Raw genomic sequence first — 21,568 nt, 5'->3', positions numbered from 1 at the left:
GGCACCGCGATGCGCGCCACTGAGCAGACGCTTAGCGACAGGTCTGACCCGCGCTGCCACCGCCTCCGCCGCGCCGGGCCATAGCGGCGGGACAGCGGGCGCCACCCTTGAGGGTGGACGGGCCGTGAAAGGGCCGCGAGGGGCGTGCTGGGCCACGCGGGTGGTGGGAACCGCACTGGCGGCAACAAGGTCGGCCCTGCTAGTCGCTTGGCACCGCTGGCAGCTCACGAGCATCCCCACCCTAGGCCCCAGGGCGGCTCCCGACCATGGCGACCCCGCCGCCCCCTGCCCGGGCGGTTCCGGAATCTGGCGGGAGAGGCTGGGTGAGGGGGTGGGAAGGACAACTAACCCCCACCCCCGGCCCCGCCCATTCCCGGTTATAGCGCACGGACCTCCCCGAGCCCCGCCCTCCTCGCGCGCGTGGCGGCCCCTCCCTCCGGCTCCGAAGCGGGGGGTGCGTGGGCCGCACGCGATCTCGTCGCGTCACGTGCAGCCAACCGCTGCGGCCGCCGGCGCTCGCGCGAGACCCCTCCCCGGGTGGGCGGGGGCAGCGGCGGGAGGAGGGAACCCCTCCTCCGGAGGCGGGGGCGGGCGGCTCGCGCACACCTCCGCGGCGGCGGGAGCGGCGGCGGAGTCCCGCCCCCAGGGGCGGGGCCGGCCGGGCCGGCGGGCTGCTAGCGCCTCCTCCCCTCCCCCTCCCCGCCGTCCCCTCAGTAACTTGGCTGCCTTTTATCGGGCGAGCGGCGAGGCGGAGAGTTTATTGGTGCCGGAGCTGCGGCGCGGCCGGGGAGGGGAGCGAGTGCGGCATAGGGCGGGGGGCCCGTCCGGGCCGGCCCGGGACGATGCTGCGGCTGGTGTCGCTGAAGTTGGGGCGGCTGTACCGCTACGTGAAGCTGGCGGTGCTGGGCAGCCTGGCGGCGGCGCTGGTGCTGAACACGCACTCGCTGCTGGCCTCGCTGCAGCGCAACGAGCTGTCGGAGCGGCGCTTTCTGCAGCTCAATAAGTGCCCGGCCTGCTGGGGCACCAGCTGGTGCCGCAAGTTCCTCAACGGGCAGCTGCGGCTGGAGAGCTGGGGCCGTCTGCGCCTCTTCGACTTCTTCAATGTCAAGAACGTCTACTTCGCGCGGTACGGGGAGCCCCGCGAGGGCAGCCGCCGCGTCGTCCTCAAGCGCCTGGGCTCCGCGCAGGAGCTCGCCGACATCGACACCAAGATCTGCCGCCGCGCCACCGGCAGGGGCCGCTGCGACCTCCTCCAGGCCCTGCACGCCACCGAGTTCGCCAGCCTCAACGGCGACGTGCGGCTCCTCACCCCCGACGCCGTGGAGGGCTGGTCGGACCTGGTGCACTGCCCCTCGCAGCGCCTGCTCGACCGCCTGGTCCGCCGCTACGCCGAGACCAAGGACTCGGGCAGCTTCCTGCTGCGCAACCTGAAGGACTCGGAGCGCATGCAGCTCCTCATTACCCTCGCCTTCAACCCCGAGCCGCTGGTCCTGCAGGTAAGCGAGTCCGACGGTACCGGCAGCGCGCAGGTGGGCCCGCCTGCTCTCCTTGGTGCTGCGCAGCCGCCCCCGCCTGCCACAGACGGGTCGCGCCCCTTGCTGGCAACCCCGTCCCCGCCGAGCCTCCTCCTTGGGCCCTTCGCTGTGGCCGGGGTGCCTTTTGGCCTCGCGCCGGGCGCACACAGCTGTGCCTGTGGGCAGCGGAGCAGGGCTCGCAGGAAGCTGACCTCAAATAGCGGCGGAACGCCGGGGCCCTCCTCTTTTCCCTAACAGTGACTTATGTAAAGGTATCAGCTGGCAGGCTGAGGAGAGGGTTTCTGATTCCCACTCTGGGCAGGAGGCGTTTCTTTATGTCACGAAGTCTCGTAGTCTTTATTTCTTTCCTCGTTATAATTTTCACGATTTGTCTTCCTCCACGGTGCTACTATGCCCCAAGGCATTAACTCCTTCTCCATCCTTCTTGCTTTTCTGATCTAGGCAGGGGGCTTACTTGTCTGCTTGGCAGCGAACGGCGAAAGCAAGCAGCTATCCTGCAGGAAAGGAAGGCGGGGTGGCATGCTGAAAGGCAGATAGAGGCTTTCTGGTGAATTTATCTCTTGCTTACAGTTAAGTGTTTGGCTTTAATCCTACGGCGCCTCCAGTAATACATACACTCCTAGGCAGCTATGGGAATCGGTGATTAGTTTCTTAGGGTCTAGTTTAGTAGATAGTGGGTATAAACGTTAATGTTGTTGCACTTTCCGTGTCAAAAACTGACTCATGCTATGTCGTGTTCTTACGGGAACTAAATATAATTTATGTTTTCCTGCTGGTAAAAATTAGAAATAGCTGTTTCATAGCTTGAAAATGGAGTGAAAAATACATGAACAGTATTCCTTTTTGGCAGTTGCATATTTTATATTCTTTAATTGGGAGGACTGGTTATGTTCACAGGCCAGAAATTTGTGCTTTAATGTTGCATAAATTTGTAGGTGAAAAATTTGTAGAAAACTCTTTTATTCTATAGCACCGCTCAGTTGCTTCTGTTTCATAGCTATTTACGTGGAGAGCTTTGTATTTCGTCTATTCACACTGCTGAGGGAACTCCAAGTATGCCTCTAATGTGTAAGTTTGGACTTAGAGTTGTTTTGACTAACTACTGAACTGTCCTTGCCTTTGTCTGATGTTTGATAAAAATGGTATTTGCAGATACATTTGAAAGCATCGTTGCATGATTACTGTTATAAACATCTGCTGTTTCTCTAGTGAGAGGCCAAGAAATATCTAATGCTCAAAGAGCAGTGCTGCAGGCTTTGCCCTACAGCAAATTCACCTACTGACTAATTTCTAGAAAACGCATTTATGAACTCCACTTAATTAAAAACACGTTTTTAAGTAGAATGCCTTTCAGTCTCTCCATGTACTGCTCTTAGGTTGGCTTTCAAAGTAAATTTACAGTTTGCTTCTGAGCGGACTTAGGGCACAGTGTGTCTTCCATTTTGCTGTGAAGTTACTCCTGAGCAGAGTCAAGAAGGAAACTCCACTTAAGGAAGAAAATCAAAACTGCTTTGCTTTGCTGAGTGTATTTGGAAGTTCTTTGAGAATCGATTTTTTTGGCTGCATTTCATACAGCTTACAGTTTTGGTTTTAACACTGGTTCCAACATACTGAGCATAGCTCTAGATGGCCAAAAAGAGCTCTGTATGTTTCTTCATAATCTGTAGGGCTAATTTATTCTGTGGCACAATTGCAGCATTTACTTCTGCAGGGTGAATCAAAGGCAGTGGCCAGCATGGGTTAATTTAAGAGCCTTGATTCCTGTCAGCTTCTTGGTAAGCTGTGGATGAGCCCTGAGGCTGTCAAATAGATCCATTGAGGAGATGAAGATCTGTGGACACGAACTTAACAAGCACTTTGCTTGCTGTTTTTCATAGAGAAGGTGCTGCTGAGAGCAAAGCAGGTCAAACTGGTGGGAAGTGAGGCAGCCTTTACCTTTACTTTCCAGAGTGTGGTAAAGTTGTCTGTCACTTCTTGTCAGATGAAAAGTGTTTTGCAGAGTTTTGTAAATTTTTGTGAATAAGTATATCCTGGAAAATATTTTTGGGCTACTTCAGGTCTGGTTTGTGTGTTGAAACACTCTTAATGTGTTCTCCAGATAAGTATTCATCAACTTTGGTAATGGGTACTGTAGGTTGGAATACCTTCCCTCAGTTGAAAATGAAGTATCTTAAATACACGAATCTGAAGGAACTCTTCTCCTTTGCATAATGTGTTACATACCACTCTATTCTGAAGCTGTAGTTGAGAAACACATAAGGAATGGATAATTTTGTGTTGTGCAGCTATTGCAACAGCAAGATGCAAGGCATTCTTTACAGGAGGTGAAGTTATTTTCCGGAATTGATAATTGACTGCTGAGAAGTTTGCTTGTATTTATAGGTAAGATATATAAAATGTCTTATGGTATAGCTTCTGCAGTATTGATGAGGGCAGATACTGGCATGGGAGTGAGACTTGTAAGCTTGTTCTAAAAATCAGCTGCTTCCAGGAAAGGAACCCTGCATGACATCATGTAAAGAATGATATTTTATTTTTAAATAAAAAAATAAGTAGAATTTCAACACATTTAACTGATGCTGTCTGGTTGTCACTGGAAGGCACAAAGCGAAGTATTGGTAGTTTTTGCCTCGAGCCTTTCATGAAACACTACTATGACTGTTTAAATCAGTGTCATGAATAACAGTTTTGGTTTAGAAGTGGAGATAACTTCTAAACTCTTCAGTGTTCTGTACATAAAGTTCTGTGTTGTTTAATTAAATTATAGGAGCAGTGAAATGTAAATAGGCACTGAATTTAAAGCTTGATCTTTGATTTTTAATAGAAAATTCACTGCAATCATCTACTAGAGATTGTGATTTGTGGATCACAAGAATTTTTATTAGATTGGAATTTTAGCTGGAAATCTATTTGGAGTATGGATTATTCTTAAAGTGGTGTTGTTTACAAACTGCATATTGTCACAATTGACTTGCAGCATTTGGTGCAGGAAGTTTTCAGGTGGTGCTTTAACCCGTAGCATGATAATACTTTTGTTACAAGTTTCTGAACAGTAGTAAACCAGCACAGTTTTGTATAGATTACTTACTGTAATCCTAACTCAATATTTGTATTTTTTTTATAGCTTTCTTGTTAACCTTCTTTATCCACATTTGTTAAACAGTTGCATACATGCACTCAGTATTCAGCTGCTTTTGCCATTTTACTTCATGGAGCAAATGAAAGAACAGCTGACTTACTATTCTGTACAGTTTACATCTTTTTCTGGCTATTAAAATATTATTTTTACTTTTGTAGAGTCTCACAAAATTAGTAATGAAGTTTTCTCATTTTTTATCTGAATTCACATTTGAATTAAACAACCTATATGTGAGGGTTGAGGAAAGAATTGTTAAACTGGAAATGTAAATGTTTAAGATTTAACTTCTGATAGGTCTGGGGTTTTCCTTCCCTTTTCTAGTAGTCCTTTTCTGCAATAAAGAAAATACTTTTTAGTAGAATAAATTCTGATCTATAATGAAAATTTGCTACATTTTTATAGAAAGATTTATATTATGTTTATATTTTATATAAACATGATCAGCTGATTCAGGTAAAAGCCACAAAAAAGCTTGCTGATATTCTCTTCAGCTCATTTAATGTAAAACAGTGTTTTAAATAGGAATCACCTGGAAGGTAGGATGTGTGCATCGTATCTAATTCCTGGTTGAATATGATGACTATGTGCATCAGACACTTGCAAATATAGGTTGTCCAAAGTTGCCTTGTGCAGAAATAGCAAAATTTTAAAAATAAATTGGATTACAGACTTAGTGCAATGTGAATATTCACTTCTTGTAGAATTCATAGAACCAGCATGGATGTAAGCAAATTTATCCTTACCCTATGACTTCTTATAAACCATCCACCTTCTAGTTTGTCTTTTAAAAATGAGTGTAGTGGAAAAACTGCTTTCAGTTTTTTTAACCATGATGTACACTCAAATAAAGAATGATATTCAACTTCATGAAGTAACATCATTAATTTTTATCTTCACTGGTGAATGGAAACATAAACTTGCCATTATGGAAACAAAAATATTGTTAATGTCAGTAGAGACTAAGGTAGTTGTTCATTCTTTGATTCTTACACAAATTTCACCCTCTCCCTCCCCCCCAATTCCTGACAAGTTCTTTTTCCCCAAAACAAGGCAGTTCAACAGAAAGATTTGGGGAAATGGTTAAGCTTTCTCTACACATGCATCATATTTTCCATAGAGCTCCTGCACTAATCTCTTACCAGCCTCCAGATTTCCTATTTAGAGCCACTGTGGCTCTTAACAGTTTTTGAGCTGCTGTTGTGCCACCCTAGCTGCCATGCTGTGAGCCATGGTATGCAACCATGTGTTGTCCAACGCATGAAGGCCTGTGGCAAAGTTTTAAATTTTCTGCTTAAACACAAAAAATCCTAAAACTATTCAAAACAAGCAAAGACCAAAAGCAGGCCAAAGTGGAGTGTTCCTACTTCTGAGGGTTGGGGAAACTACAGTATAACTCACGATGGCTGAAGTAAGAAATTGTTTCTAGGTAAGAAAAGTGTGGGTTTTTTGGTAAAGTGGTTGTATTCCTTCTAAGATCTAATGGTTAGCTAAAAAGACAGTTTATGTCTTTCCTAGAAAAACTGAAACCTAAGTTCTATAAATTGTGGCAGAAGTGCATCTAGAGCTGGTCGCAGTATGCAGTCTTGCCTTTGTGTTGGCTGTTGTATTGGTGTACGGCGCTGCCAGATGCATTATTAAAATGACAGTGCATTTGCTTTGTTATCCAAATATTGAACTTTGACCCCAGCCAGCGACTAAGCACCACACAGCTGCTTGGGGATGGGGGAGAGAATTCAAAGAATAAAAATGAGAAAACTTGTGGGTTGAGATAAAAAGACAGTTTAATAGGTAAAGTAAAAGCTGTGCACGCAAGCAAAGCAAAACAAGGAATTCATTCACCACTTCCTGTTGGCAGACCATCTTCAGGAGTAATGATTACTTGGGAAGGATCTCCACATGTAATGATTACTTGGGAAGACAAATGCCATCACTTAAAAAATGGATTTAGAGTTTCTTCTTCCCCCAGCTTTTATTTGCTGAGCATGATGCCATATGGTTTGGAACATCCCTTGGGTCAGTTTGGGTCAGCTGTCCCAGCTGTGTCTTCTCTTTATGCACCCCCAGTTTGGTGATGGGATGTGCCGAAGAGGCCTTGGCTATGTGTAAGCAGTGGTCAACAGTAACAAAAACATCTGTGAACTACTAACACTGTTTCAAGCATAAATCTAAAACACAGCCCCGTACCAGCTAATGTGAAGAAAATTAACTTTATCCCAGCTAAAACCAGCACACAAAGCAAAACTGAAGTTTGCATGCAAACTTTATTATTAAAATAAAAGTAATTACAATGCTTGCAAGTAATGTGTATGTTGGGTTTTTTTTCAAACTACAGAAGGTGTCTATCAATTTTATTCAGAGTGCATTAAAGCAGCTTAGTCTCAAGATGTAGCTTTTAACGTGTTTAAAACGGAGCTTCTTCAAAAATGATGGTGAATGTTTGTATCTTGTATGCAAATTACAAGTCTTAAAGACTTTTTGTTTTTCTGACTCTTAAGAAAAATTCTAATACCTATATGAAAAGTAGCAGTATTTCTGCATTTTTTCAAATAGATTGTGTGAATCGTTGCTCTTTCTTCAGATACGTGTTTAGCTTTCTAAGTAGTTAAGTTTAATGACTTTATTTTTCTCACAACTTCTGATCATCGTGGGGAAAAAAAAACCAAACCAACAAACCAAAACAAACCCAACAGCTGTATCTCTATTCCTAGTATAATTACTCTGCATGAACAGTCTGTTGCCACATAACTGAAAATTCTTCTGGTTTCTCTTCATGTCATCATTGGGCTTTCTGTTTGGTTTTGTTATGGGAAGAGCAATAATTGACATCTGGTAAACATATATTAAAACATAAACTGTGATCTCTTTGAAACAATTCCTTGCACTGAATTCACTCAAAGTAGCAATTTAGCTAAATGTTTTACAGAATTACTTTGCTGATCCACACATAACTCAGTATGAAGTAAATGGCAAATTTTTTTGCCTAGGATTTCTCTTTTCTTTTTTTTTTTTTATCATACACAATGTTCTAGTCATAGGCTATTTTCTGTACTTCTATTCTAAATACATTGGTAGGATGCATCCAGTTTTAATACTTGGTGCCTTTTAAATTTTCTTCATTATTCAATTTGGTGTTTCTGATACGCAAATCCTATGCTAAAAAACAAGTACTGGATTTAAGACAGTTATCTGTACTACGTGGTATGTCATCTAGTGGACTTGAATTATTTAAGTCCTGGCTCATATAAATACTGTCATTTTGACATACTGAGTAGTATTTAATGTGTAGTATTGTAATGTGTTCAATACTTTCCTCTGATCTTTATGAAGAAGTTAAAACCTAGTTTGAGATCAGTTGTTGCTAGTCGTGTTATCTCCAGCTGCTTTGAGGCTTTTTGATTATCTGTAATTTTGTATATGATTTCACTTTAAAGATTCACTGTATTCTGCTCCAGATGATTATAAATTGGGATTTCCTGCCTCCCCAAATTGCTTGCATGCAGTTGAACTATTTTTTTGTTTGAAAACTATTTTTTTCTTTTTGCAGTAAGCAAGCTATGCTTAAGGAATGTCTCTACAAATGCTACTTTATGGGTAAATGGATTTTTTTCTTTTCAGGTCTTAACTTTTCTTAATTTTTTTTTTTTTTTTTCAGAAATCAGTAGACACCTGTAGAAAAGATAATTCACAAAGCAATGGATTTGAATTTTGGTTGTTAAAGTGAGGCTTCAGTCTTTCTTGAATCCTGTTTTAAATGGTTCCAAGTATTGTGGAGAAAGGGGGTGAATTTGTTGTCTGTCCCTGAATTTCCATTGTGCATGTTTTTAAAAAGAAATGAAAGAATATTTTTTTGTTGAATTAAAATTGAGTAACATTGTATTACAAAATATATTCCACTGATTTGATCATACTGAAAACTGAAGAGTTATTTTTTTTGCAGTGACATATGAGTGTACATATTAGGCCAGAACTGGCTCTTACTTGTCATGTTACCATATTTAATAATCTTCTTCACATGATCAAAACTATTTTCATTCGTCTTTCTGGTGAACTTTCCTAGAGTGAAGACATGTCAGTAAAGTATAAGGAATGTCTAGAAATGCTTGAAGTTACGGGGTTATGTATTATGATGAATGACGTAATTTGGAGGATCCTGAGAAATCACTGTACAGACTTAAACAGAAATCCTCCTGATAAATTGTAACTCTTTACAGTTTTCAGTAATGCAGAAAAAATGTGTTATCCCCCATTCCAAACTTTGAAATACCAGTGTTGTCCATTTTCTTCTGGTATGTCTGGTGTAGAGGGGGAGCTTTGTTTTACTTCCCTGAATTAAGTAATTGAGGCTTTGTTTTAGTTTCTTTAACTTAGCAAATTAACTTTCTGAGATAAGAGTAGGCCATCTCTGCCAGTTCTTTATAGTGAAATATCCCAGGCTCCTAACAGATACTGCAGATTTAACCTGAATATGAACTACAGACTAATATGAACTACAGACTAAAATGAACAGGTAAAAACTAATACAACATTAGATTTTACTATAGTTCTAGTGTTTAATTATTATTCACTAGTTTGTTTGGAGAAATGATTTACCTCTGCTAACATTGTAAAATACAACTTTTACAGTTTAAGTGTTCAACTTAATAATTGAGCAACTTCTTATTCTGCATATTTAGAGTGGTCTCTGTATTTTTGTCCTACAATGTGGTATGTTCCACTTGTTGGCATGAATTGTATGTAGTAACTGATTGAAATGTAATAAAACTGAACAAAAGCCAAGTAAATGAAAGCAACGTAGTTTCAGTGGGAACACTAGTATTTGTAATGTTCAATGAAATCCACTGGGTGTGCAGGCTATATATATACGTATTTGCTTAACTTCTGTGGGATGTCAAATGATTTGAGATATAGTTGAGAATAAATTGTTTTTGTTATTCTCACTAGCATTCACAAATATGTTTGAATATATGTCTTCTAGAATACAGATCATTTCCTGACATAAGAAGGCAGCTGGATTTAGGCGGTGCTCTTTAACTTTCTTTGAGCTGAAAACTTGCCTTGTAAAATCTGCTTTCTAGCTTTTTGTGGTTCTAGAGCTTTATTTACTTGCCTTGGTGACTAATACAAGTGTTAGTTCTGTTTACACTGCGGAATCAACAGTACTCTGTGAGAGAGAACTAATTTTTTTCCATTTGAGGAAGAGGATATTATTTAAATTCTACTTGCCATGCCAGTTTGTGTCTGGACAAATACAGCTTAGTAGGATGATTTAAGTGAAGAAGGTGTCAAAAAGAGTCTAATTTTGCCATGAAGGTATTCAGATTCATAAGGAGTAGGAAGAGAAGCCTCTACTGTTTTACATATGTCTTTTAATTTTATCATATTTAAGGGGTAGCTCTTTGTTGTTTTGTTGTCTTTAGATGGAACTCACTTTATACAAAAATTGGTAGTGACATATAGCATCATCTAGAGTAGTTTTGAAAATGCAAAGCACATTGTTTTTAATGATACATTGGAACAGTAGCTTAAAATTGTCAATTGTAAACTGGTTTGGCTTTTTTTGGACTTGATTATTAGGATAAATTATATGCTTGATCATGATAAGCCAATATTATTTTAAGTATTTAATTCAAAGGGGATTTGTGTTATTGCAGACTACAATAGGCCTTATCAGCTTCAAGCAGGTGAGTTTTCACTGTGTGATCTAATTCACAGCTCTGAACATTTGAAACCAATGGCAGATTTGTGTATCTTCTCATGTTTAAACAGATGGAAGGCAGGACAGCAAATGCACTGATAGTGTGTTTTATGCTTCTGTGAAATAAATTCATCCTATTAATTCTCAATATTTATTTTGAAACTACAGTGTTTTTATTGTTTTGTTTTTTAAGACATAAACGTACTGTTATTCTTTCAGGAACAAACTGGTTTTTGTCCTTTTCACAGGGTTTGCTTAGGTTTTTAAGCCTTGCTGAGATATTTTATAACTTTGCTAATTAGGGCAAAAGAAAGAGTTTTTTGATGTATGTGTCACTGGGAGTGGAGGTACCAGAGGTTTTTGTTACATTAACTGTTTTTATTCTTTCTGTTAGAAACTTGTATGTATTTCAAGAAGGGTAACCAAGGCCACAATGGGTGAAGCTTTGAGCAACCTGGTCTACTGGAAGGTGTCGCTGCCATGGCAGCTGGGTGCAACTAGATCATCTTTAAGGTTCCTTCCAACCGAACCCATTCTATGATAACAACTGTAATGAGAAAAAACTTACTAAGCTACCTCTTTGTAGTTTTTTCATATGCATTACTGTATTTTAAAACATGTTTAAAGGCTTGATTATCTGTGGTTTCTCTGGCATTTGTGTGTATATTCGCAGATAAAATGTGAGTGGGTGTATCAGGATTGCAGATTCTTTTGTCAGATAGCTGGTTCTGGTTTTGAAGAAAAGCTTAATTTTCATCTTGTCAAATGCAGATTTTAAAGTCTTGAAATAGCATATTCAAGTACAGAATTATCTCATTAGATATACTAATAGTAATTTGAGAATTAAAATCTAAAGTAATGTAATGCATTACGACAAAGAAATCTGAGATTTTTCGCAGCTATCCACTAAGCCTTTTCTTACAGTTGCTACTTGTTTGTGGAAAACAAGTTCAATGACCGTACAAATTTGTATCATGTCTTGCTTTCAAAGTCTAATACATGAAGAAAAATTAAAAATCCTCATGTTGTTAGCTGCAATTTCATCTAGAATGATGTTTTTGAAAAAGAAGAGTACAGAAAGGTACAAATCTCTGCTTGCAAAGACAACAGATCAATTAATATTCTTGTCAAAGTCACTGAGTGAGTATAAAACTGCTCAGGGAGGAACTTGTACATATTTTTTCCCCCTTCTTTGGCTACCGACTTGGGTAATGAAGTGTAGATGTGGCTGTTATGTGCCAGTTGGAAGGGAGCCAGAACAGAGATGTTTGTACATGTGCAGATGTTGGCAGGATTCCCTGCACTCCTGTTGTCAGAAGATCTTTTTATTGCCACAGAGTTATAAATATCTGTGTTACAGTAGGGCATGCAGATATTTTACTAGTAGTTTTGGGGATGTTCACTTCTTAATAAACTAAACTGCTCTTAGGATTTCTTATGTGCAGTGAAATTCAGCGTACTGAATGTAGGAAGATAATAGATGTGTTTTGATGATCAGTGTACCATTGTGACTAATGCTGTACTTTCAAAATCAGTTTAATCCATTACATAAATCCCCGGTGCTGCTGGAGAGGAGGGGTCCTTTCTTCTGCACCTGGCTATTCAGGCCTTGTCATTTTCTTTTGTCAATGCTTGCATGACTTGGTGATGTGATGAGCTGGATCAGGCCACTGATTGAACCGAACACTGGCCCAGCAAGTACCAGCTGCGCTGCATTCCTAATCACATGGAGGGGATTGAAATGAGTGTGCTGGATGGGTTGGGAGGGATGGACACCTTTGCTTCCAATTTTAGCATGGCATTTGCCAGGTTCAACTGTTTGTGGTTGAATTTTTGTTTGGGAAGGGAAGCAAGAGAATAAGCAGGGCAGGACTGGAATATAAGAAAGGAGAGGACTGAAAAAGAAAAGGAGTGGGGTGGTCCAGAGCCATACTTATATAAAAATATTTAGGCATTGTTGCTGTAGCAATTGAATTGACTATATTGCATTAAATGCTGATAAAATGCAGTAATACAAGAATGTTATGCACAGTTGGTGGAATTGGTTAAACCTGTATTTATAAGAAAATGTAATCAGGTAAATTTTCTCCAATTTAAGATACAAATTTGGGTTTATAAGGTATGGATAAAGGAGATATACATGGGTACAGGACACATTTTGACTTCCCCAATACTAGGATGTATGGCTTTTTCGTGATAGATACTGGTAGGCAGTATTTTGAATTTTCTCATAAACCACTGGATCCTACTCATTGGAGTAGTTCTCAGGAGGTTATACCTCAGCACCAGCTCATGCTTGCTTCATTTTGAGTGAAATAACATGTTCCTTTGTAAATAACTCATTTGATGAACAGCAGCCACTTGTGTATTTGTTTGTTTAGATCCAGAACTGAATATAGTAATGATAAATGTGTGTGAAATCTCATTTTGGTGGTTGTCATGGTTTAACCCCAGCCGGCAACCCAGAACCATGCAGCTGCTTGCTCACTCCCCTCCCTTCCTCCCCCCACTCCCAGAGGGATGGGGTGGAGAATCGAAAGAATGTAACTCCCACGGAGACAGGAGATAAGAACAGTCCAGTAACTAAGATATAACAGAAAACCACTACTGCTGCCACCAATAATAATAATGATAAGGCAAATAACAATGGGAGAGAATACAACCACTCATCACCCGCTGACCGATACCCAGCCCGACCTGAGCAGTGATCTAGCCCTTCCAGGTAACTACCCCCAGTTTATATAGTGGACATGACGTGCTGTGATATGGAATACCTCTTTGGCTACTTTGGGTCAGGTGTCCTATCTCTGCTTCCTCCCGGCTTCCCCTCCTCCCTGGCAGAGCATGAGACTCAGAAAGTCCTTGGTCAGAGTAAACATGACTGAGCAACAACTAAAAACATCAGTGTTATCAGCGCTGCTCCCAGGCTGAAAGTCAAAAACACTGCACTGCACTAGCTACCAAGGAGGAGAAAAATGACTGCTACTGCTGAACCCAGGACAGTGGTGTTTATTGATGCTACAGGCATGATTTTTCTCTATATTGGTCTATTTGTAGAATAAGTAAGGAACACTGAATTAGCACACACTTCATTCGTTGGAAGACTATTGTGCTAACTACACAACAAGCAAAAAACCCCTGCCAACTTCTTAACGGTTGAATGTATCACTTGACTTGTCTTGAACTAGTGGATATTTGCCCATACTTACCACCTTCATAAATTGCCCTGAAGCCTATAGATAAAAATATCTTTATTGCCTTGTAAATATGGTTAGTGAGAGAGATTTAGTTCTGCTCAGTTACATGGTATCACAGCTTGAAAGCATTGTACTGGTCTCAGAACTATCAAATTAGTTCTGTGTCATCCTCTGGATTTTTCATGACGAGATTCATCTATGCAGGTTGATCAGGTGATCAGAATAGAGTAGAAGTCTGGACACGCAGGCACCCCAAAAATTTTGAACCTCTTCTGTTATATTTAATGGGTCTGATGTCCTTTTGACTGACTGAGAAATGTTGAAAATTTCTTCTTTGCAATGATAAACATGGTTATTTCCTCTAAAATTGTCTTCTACACATACCATGTTAGAGGCTGGCTTAATGGTGTTTGCTACAAAGATGGCAAACCATGTCAACCATGTATATCAATTATGAGTTAAATTTCTTCACATGTACTATATAGACAGGATTTGCTATGTAGAAGCTTTGAAGAGTCCTTGAAAATTCCATAGAGGATATCCTAAGGCAAAATAGTCTGGAAAGGATGCTCAGTTTCCAGTAGAATCCAATTATCAAATAGTATTAACACATAAATGGGTATTTTTTCTGTCTCAAAATTATATTTAAAATATTAAATAATTTAAAAAATGTAGATGACCAAATTGGAATGTTCTTAAGTGGTCTAACCAAGGACTGCTGGAAGCTAGGTATAAGTTAACCTGGTACTCAGCCTTCATTTTCAATATGGGCTCAATTAAGGCCTCATAACTTTTTATTAAATGCTTTAATTATATCAAACAAAAAGTGTTCTAATGACTGTTAAGTCATGCCTGTTCAACAAAAGCCACTTAAATGTGAAAGTGGATATTTTTCATTCTGCAAATGAGAAAGCTCATCTTCCTGATGGGAATAGCTAGATAACAATGAACAGCATTTCCCAACATCATAAGGTGTGTAGTCAGAATGGAATCTGATCAACTGGGAAAAAATGGGAAGGGGGGGTGTGTTGGTGAGAAGGTGTCACTTTTTAAAGTTTTTCCTTTAGGTTTTTGAAAGAATTGGTTTTAACTACAAATATCAGATGCAAAATTATCTTAGTGGGAAGTATACTTACATTAATACAACAGATGTGTTTAAAACTAATAGACAAAGATACTCGATGGAATTGTGCATGTGTATGTGTGAAAAAAAAAAAGGAAAAAGTATGTAGTATATGGAAAGCTATATATGGGTTGTATATTATTTCAAGTCATCCAGCTCTTCCCTTTTCGTAGTCCAGCAGGGCCTATTGCTAACATAAACATATTTTTGTGTTGGTTTTTCTTTCCCTTCAAAACTTAAACGTATATGGAGTTGTAATGTTGATGGAAATTTACAGGTGTCTTTTCTAAATATTATTGATCACCCTTTTAAATCTAAGCTGTTTTGTATTAATGAAAATTTTAAAAAATCTTTTTATATACAGAGTTTTCCATCTGATGAGGGTTGGCCGTTCGCAAAGTACTTAGGAGCATGCGGAAGAATGGTGGCTGTCAATTACGTTGGAGAAGAACTGTGGAGTTACTTTAATGCACCATGGGAGAAACGAGTGGATCTGGCCTGGCAATTAATGGAAATAGCTGAGCAGCTAACAAATAATGACTTTGAATTTGCGCTCTACCTCCTTGATGTCAGCTTTGACAACTTTGCAGTTGGACCAAGAGATGGGAAAGTTATCATTGTAGATGCAGAAAATGTTCTGGTAGCAGACAAAAGGTTAATCAGACAGAGTAAGTGTTGTCTTTTTCTCCCTTCCCCTCTCTCCATATCTCTTCTCTGTTCTTTTTCTGTAAGCACAATATTTAGAGTGTGTTGCTTCTAAATACAAGTTTGGTTGGCTTTACAACAAGACTACTAATTAACAAACTAATTACCTTTCTTCTGCAATTAGACCACTAATTAACTTGACCAATTTGTCAATTTTACAAAGTGTTGAGTTTACCTGAACTTGATTTCCATACACTTTTAACCTCTGCAATGCAGTTTTAAGTGGAGAAGTGGGAGTGGGAGGAGAGAGTTTGGACTTTGGATGGGTTTGTACAGATGGGTCAACAGAGAGACACAGGGGCTGGCTGGCTGACTGTCTTATCTGCCGTCCCTGAAAGAGTTTCCTTTTGTCTTTTCCAGATGTCTGTAAGGACAAAAGTCTTGGTATTCTGTTTTCTGTGAATGATGAGACGGTTTTACTGCTCGCTTTGCCTTAGTTACATAGCCTGTCTCTGGTTCAGTTGTTCAGATTGGTGCTCTGTAATAATGGAACTGAAGGACTAGGTAATTTTAGTGCCGTTTCCAGGTGGGAGTAGTGAAAATTCATTCATCTTTCTGTCAACTGTAAAAGCTCAAAGCAGTGGCAGCAGGAGAGATGTTTGACAAAGTGGCATTACATAGGTTCGTATTCCTTTATAAGGAAAACTTTGCAGACCTAAGGGCTAGAGACACTGAACATGAAGCCCCAGGTTCTGCAGAAATTCACAGCAATAGGTCAAGTGTTTCCAGTTTGCTTTGGATAAATGGATTTTTTTTTTTTAAAGCTTTGCAAATAGACTTCATCTGCTGTGCTGCTGAAATAACTTTTAAGACTGTATTTTCTATCCACACATGTCTCTGTGAAGGAGTGTGTTGTATGGGTTTTTTTTTGTTTGTTGGTTTGTTTCTGTTGTTTTGGTGGTTTTTTTTTTGGTTGGGTTTTTTTTCTTTTTTTTTTTTTTTTATATATTAGATTTAATGTATGCTCTCAAGGAGCTTGGATTAAAATTGTCTGGGCCTACCAAGAAAACCTTTTCATATACTGAATATCCAGTACATTTACTTTACTTCAGCACTTAATGGGCCACACAAATAAACCTTTTTTTTTTTTTTTTTTTTTTTTCTTTCTCTACCCTTTAAAATAATATTACTGAAGAGTTTGACTTCTGGAGCATGTCTGAATTGCTCAGTCACAAAGGTGGCCAAATGAACTCTGAAAAAGTTGATGTATACTCATCTGGCAGAAGCAAAATGCTGAAAGTGTCATGCTTAATCTGTTGTCTGCAGTTCTCAAATTAATTTTGCTGCCTGATTTGTAATCTAACAATCAAGAACACTGGAAGCAAATGAGGACACAAGAAAGTTCTGTCTTTATATAAAGTTGACATTTAGTACTGATTTAATTAATATTTTAGAAAGTTTCATTAAACAATCTCAGTTTAAAGTGATTCATATGCCTGTTTAGATATTTGATTGGGTACATTTATCCAACTGCACTGTACAGTAATATCTAGTTGTACTGTGTGGATATCATATATGAGTTTGCTGAAGATCTTTTTTTCCCGTTCTCCTTGTTGCTGGGTTTTTTTCCATTTTGAGTTTGCTGTTCATTGTACAGATTTTACATCCTGTTTTTATAGTTTTAGCAGTCATTCTTCAGTAGGTATTTTTTTTCTAGACTAGCTTGCAGTGCACCATAAATAACTAGACTAATAGCAGCTCAGAGACTTCCAAACAAATTTTAATTTGTACATCACAGTGCTAAAAGAGATCTGCAAAATGATGAGACTCCATGATAAGGACCTCTTCTCAAAGCTGTCAGTAATCTAGAAACTTAAGATGAAAGTTTTCTAACAAAAAGTATTAAGAACTCAAATCAAACACTTAGTAACCTTATTATCTTATTGTTGTTAATATTGTAGAAGATATATTCTGTAAATCAGGGTTTAAGTTAAAGAATGCTTCGTGATAAGGACACTAGTTACATCTTCAAATTTTGATAACTTTGTATATATAAGGTAGGGTTTAATATGTGCATAAGTGCCATTTGTTTTGTTGATTTTTTTTTTTTTTTGGTCAAAAATTATATTTAATGCATCTGCTGTTTTATATGCACTTCATAGTTACAGGCATGTCTAAAGTAAGAGATTGGAAGATCATGTTTTAGAAGTTTATGGTAATTACTTTGCAATGGCTGGTTTTGTTCTTTGATAGACCAGTTGTGAGTGTTAGTTCCCAGGGCAACTGGAGAAACCAGACCTGTGTTGCTAAAATAAATCATGTTGCTTGTTTGTTTTTCTCTTGACTTCAGCTGTGGATCATTCTCTTGTACTTGTTCCTGCTACATTTTTTTCCTCTGGGGTATGTTTGTGAATGTAGATTTCATGTGTTCAGTGTGCTGTTTTTTCTGCTTCCCTCTCTTTGCTATTTGTTTTACTGTCTTTTTTTTTCTTTCCCTTATTTTTGTATTTCCAGGGCTGTTTCAGCAGAAGAGTATATCAAACTGTCAGATGAAATCTTAGACTAGAACATTTAAGAGTTCATGTAAACGAAGTTGGTTTATAATCTAAATACAACCAGTTTGCTGTGTATTGAGTTTCTGATTGTATTCAAACACACACGTGCTCTTTTCTCTGCTCTCTCACATTTTTATTTTTACTGTCTTCTTATACTTCACAGATAAACCTGAAAACTGGGATGTATGGTATGAAAGCAAATTTGATGACTGTGACAAAGAAGCTTGTCTGTCCTTCTCAAAAGAGATTCTTTGTGCTCGTGTCACTGTGGATCACAATTATTATGCTGTTTGTCAGAACCTTTTATCAAGACATGCCACGTGGCGTGGCACTTCTGGAGGACTACTTCATGACCCGCCAGCTGAAATTGCCAAAGATGGCCGACTTGAGGCCTTGCTGGATGAGTGTGCCAACCCAAAGAAGAGATATGGTAGATTCCAAGCTGCAAAAGAACTGCGGGAGTACCTTGCACAATTGAGTAACAATGTGAGGTAGTCTACAATGAAATTTTTTTGCAACACTGGCTAAAACACTATTGCAAAGACACATAGAAAGTGAAGTTTTGAACTTATGTATTAAAAAGAGAACATAGAACCCCCCTAGTTTATCAGTTTTATAAATACCATAAAATAATAAGTTTATGGTGTTGTAATGTTCCTTTGCAAACAGACAAGGTACTTAGTGAATTAAAACTTGAGCTACTATTGACTCCCCTCCCTAACTATTTAAAAGGGAGTAGGTCATTAAAGACTGTGATAGCTTAATTGACAGCTTGTGTGTCAAAGGGTACTTTACATAAAACTGCATTAGTGTCACAGTTTTGTGAAGCTGATGTTTTTACTTGGAAAGTCAAGTTAGACTCATGGCCTGTTTTAAAGGCCTTTTTCCTCACATCATTGTCTCATTTTTGTGTTTGTTTAAACACCTTGAAGTGGCATTTACATCCAGGTAAATCTAGCTGTCTGCATTCTTTCAAATTTAACAGGCTTTCATGTTAATGCTGTGCAGTACATTCTTACTGTGAGTGCAGGATTCCTATGTTTACTGTCTAATTTTAGGGGGGTTTACACTGTATTTTACTACACTTAGACATTGTGTATTTTTTTTTTTTTTAAGATTTACATAAACTCGAATGTCATTTGAACTAACATTCATTTGATGTCTTTTGTAGTCCAGCCATTGGAAATATCACTTAATGTAATTATTGTACAAAACATTTACCCTTCATGCCAGTATATACACCACTGTTTAGCAGGAAATCATGGGATGAGCAAACTCTTACTTTTAACAGAGAGAATTTGAGAATTGGAGAGAGCCTACAATGAAAAGATCTGTATTAATTTAAAAGTAAGAATTAACTAGGCCAGTGTAGTTACGCATAAACCAAAGAAAATGGTTTTGTTTATTAGTTTCTAAACAGTAAAAGAAATGCTATACCGTAGTGAAGCTAATAATTCTGAAGATTCAAATTTCAGTGATCCTTGGTTATTCTTTGAAGAACTTCTGAAACTATGTGCTTACACTGGAAAAAAACCTTAATTTGAATAATAATGTCTAGAAAGTTAGAAGTTGGTTTTGCATTATTCCCAGTTCTGTTGAATTCAAGTGTAATGGAGTTTACTGAATATTCATCTTTTGGTTTACTGGCTAAATTGATTAAGCTGTATTTACTCTAGACACCTTTTCTTGAACTCAGTTTGACTATTCCTAGTGCAGTCAAAACTGACTTGTTGAGGTTTGTGTAAATACAGAGTTGTTCTCATAAAATTACAGTTTTGATAAAACCTGAGTTACTGCTGCAAGAACTCACTTCAAAGCTTGTTTGGGGTTTTTTTGTTTTTTTTTTTCTTTTTTTAACAACTACTATAATGCTTCTTTTTCCTGAAGTCTTATTCATAAAAAGATACTCATAAGAAATGTATGCATATTACTTCTTGTAACAGTAATGAAGGAAAGTAGTATATCTTAAATGCGTGTATAAAACAATTATTTTGTACAAGCTAAAAAGAATCTGAGCAAGGTAGTATGTGCTACTTTCTAGAGCAAAGCTAATATGCCTCTCACACTGCATCAAAAGACTGACGGAAACTGTTGCTTTACCAGATTACTGCAAAGTGCAAGGTGAGGAAAATGGCAAACTCGCTGTCTGGCCCTTCTTCTTCAAAGCTCAAAAAGTAGAGCTGTGTAAAGATACAGAGTGCATTTTGATTTCTTAGTTGATTATCTTAAGGATATTTTAGAATTCAAAATTCTCACTTTAAGTAATCTTTGCCTATGTAGACTTAATTTGCTCCCAATCCCTTGTTTCGTTTTCTGAAGTTAGAATGGCCAATGCAGCTTTTAATTTTCATTTCTCCCGTCCCCTCACTTGAATATGGTTTTGCGTGCTTCTTCTGGCACAAGCTGTCGGAGAAGGTTCATGTTATTTTTCAACATAAAATCCACTTATTTTAAGAAAATACACTAACCCTAAGACTAGGTAATCCTACTCTGCCATAAAAGCCTTATCACTAAAGTTGATTTATAAACATCTACCACATTTCCCAATGAGCGAGTGGAGTATGATTGTTAAATACTATTCAGAACTGACAGTGTTTGTTTCTTTTACAACTTTAAGGCAGTTCTGTAGCTGTCAGAATGTCCTGTCAGATTTGGTTTGGGGTTTAGTTGCCTCAGAAGTAAGTTACTGAAGTTGATTGTAAAAGGAATTTGGAATTTTAAAAAACAAACAAAAAACACTACAGGGAAAACATTGTGGAGAGCAATAAATCTTGTTCCATTTGTACCTGTCAGATATTTATTGTATAATAACAATTTATATTTTTAGTCATTGCCCATTATTGATGAACACAGTGAAATATTTTTGAATGAGATGTTTGGGGTTTGTATGTGCATTACAATTGTCCTTTTGTACTGTAAGTTACTGTTTGATTGGAATATTTTATCAAAACTGTCTCCCTGTGCCTTTATACTACAAGAAAGTTGTTTCTGCAACTTCTAATGATATTAATAAAGAATACTTTAAGAACTTCATCTCAGCTATTCATTTTCAGATTAGTAAGTCTTTTAAGGTTGACTTACTTAAGGGTGCATTAAAATATACATAGAACTAGGTTTTGTAGTGTTCCAGAATGCGCCTATCATCAAAAGTGACAGATAGGAACTTTCTTTCCTCCTCCTCCTTTCTAGTAGACTGATCCAAAGTGTGGATTATCTGTCAGGAGTATTTTTGTTTTGGATATTATCATAAGTGGAACTCATTTTCTTGAAAATGACTTGATCAAGTCATGTCTTTCTATTAGCTGAAAGAAACTATTCTCAAATTAAGCAACTTGATATCTTCAACTCTTTATTGTTTGAAAAGCTTATTTTTCCTTGTATTTCAGTTAATTTAAATTGTTAGTACCACTTTGTCTTCAGTCAATACTCCAGCAGTTTATGTAATATAAATATATAATGACTTTTGATGTTTATTCTGGATTTTTCAGTGAGCATTTGCATATGAAACCAAGTCCTGCAGTTATACTAGAGCATGTAGTCCCTTCTGACTTTTTGAGCCTGTGTAAATAATAGAAATGTCTCAAAACCACTTGAATTTTTAGTTAAGATTTTTTTTTAGTTGCACTCCTGCTGCCTCAACTTACATTTCCAGGAACTGCAAACGTGCAGATTGAAACTA

At 38.7% G+C, this 21,568-nt stretch overlaps 1 protein-coding gene across 3 annotated transcripts; it reads left to right on the top strand.

The window, feature by feature from the left end:
* The first annotated feature begins 729 nt into the window (after window positions 1-729).
* Window positions 730-20,917, top strand: DIPK2A (divergent protein kinase domain 2A). Of its 3 annotated transcripts, none has more exons than XM_080622311.1 (3): window positions 730-1,496; window positions 15,054-15,357; window positions 18,053-20,917. In XM_080622311.1, exons 1-3 carry the CDS (start codon window positions 843-845, stop codon window positions 18,382-18,384), a joined length of 1,290 nt encoding a protein of 429 aa, XP_080478437.1. In that variant the 5' UTR covers window positions 730-842; the 3' UTR covers window positions 18,385-20,917. The 3 variants fall into 3 exon arrangements, with proteins under 3 accessions (XP_080478437.1, XP_080478439.1, XP_080478438.1); XM_080622313.1 differs by lacking the exon at window positions 730-1,496 and adding an exon at window positions 1,505-3,917; XM_080622312.1 differs by lacking the exon at window positions 730-1,496 and adding an exon at window positions 11,162-11,450.
* Window positions 20,918-21,568: the final 651 nt, after the last annotated feature.

Source organism: Psittacula echo (assembly GCF_963264785.1).
Source record: "Psittacula echo genome assembly, chromosome: 7".
Classification (NCBI taxonomy): Eukaryota; Metazoa; Chordata; class Aves; order Psittaciformes; family Psittacidae; genus Psittacula; species Psittacula echo.
Note: the sequence above shows the minus strand (reverse complement) of the source record. Positions and strands in the feature narration are given on the sequence as shown.

Excerpts from the sequence above, each read along its gene's own strand:
- DIPK2A (XM_080622311.1), top strand. The coding sequence starts at position 843 with ATGCTGCGGCTGGTGTCGCTGAAGTTGGGGCGGCTGTACCGCTACGTG. Across the intron at positions 1,497-15,053 it reads CCGAGCCGCTGGTCCTGCAG|AGTTTTCCATCTGATGAGGG; the intron begins GTAAGCGAGTCC and ends TTTTATATACAG. Across the intron at positions 15,358-18,052 it reads CAAAAGGTTAATCAGACAGA|ATAAACCTGAAAACTGGGAT; the intron begins GTAAGTGTTGTC and ends TATACTTCACAG.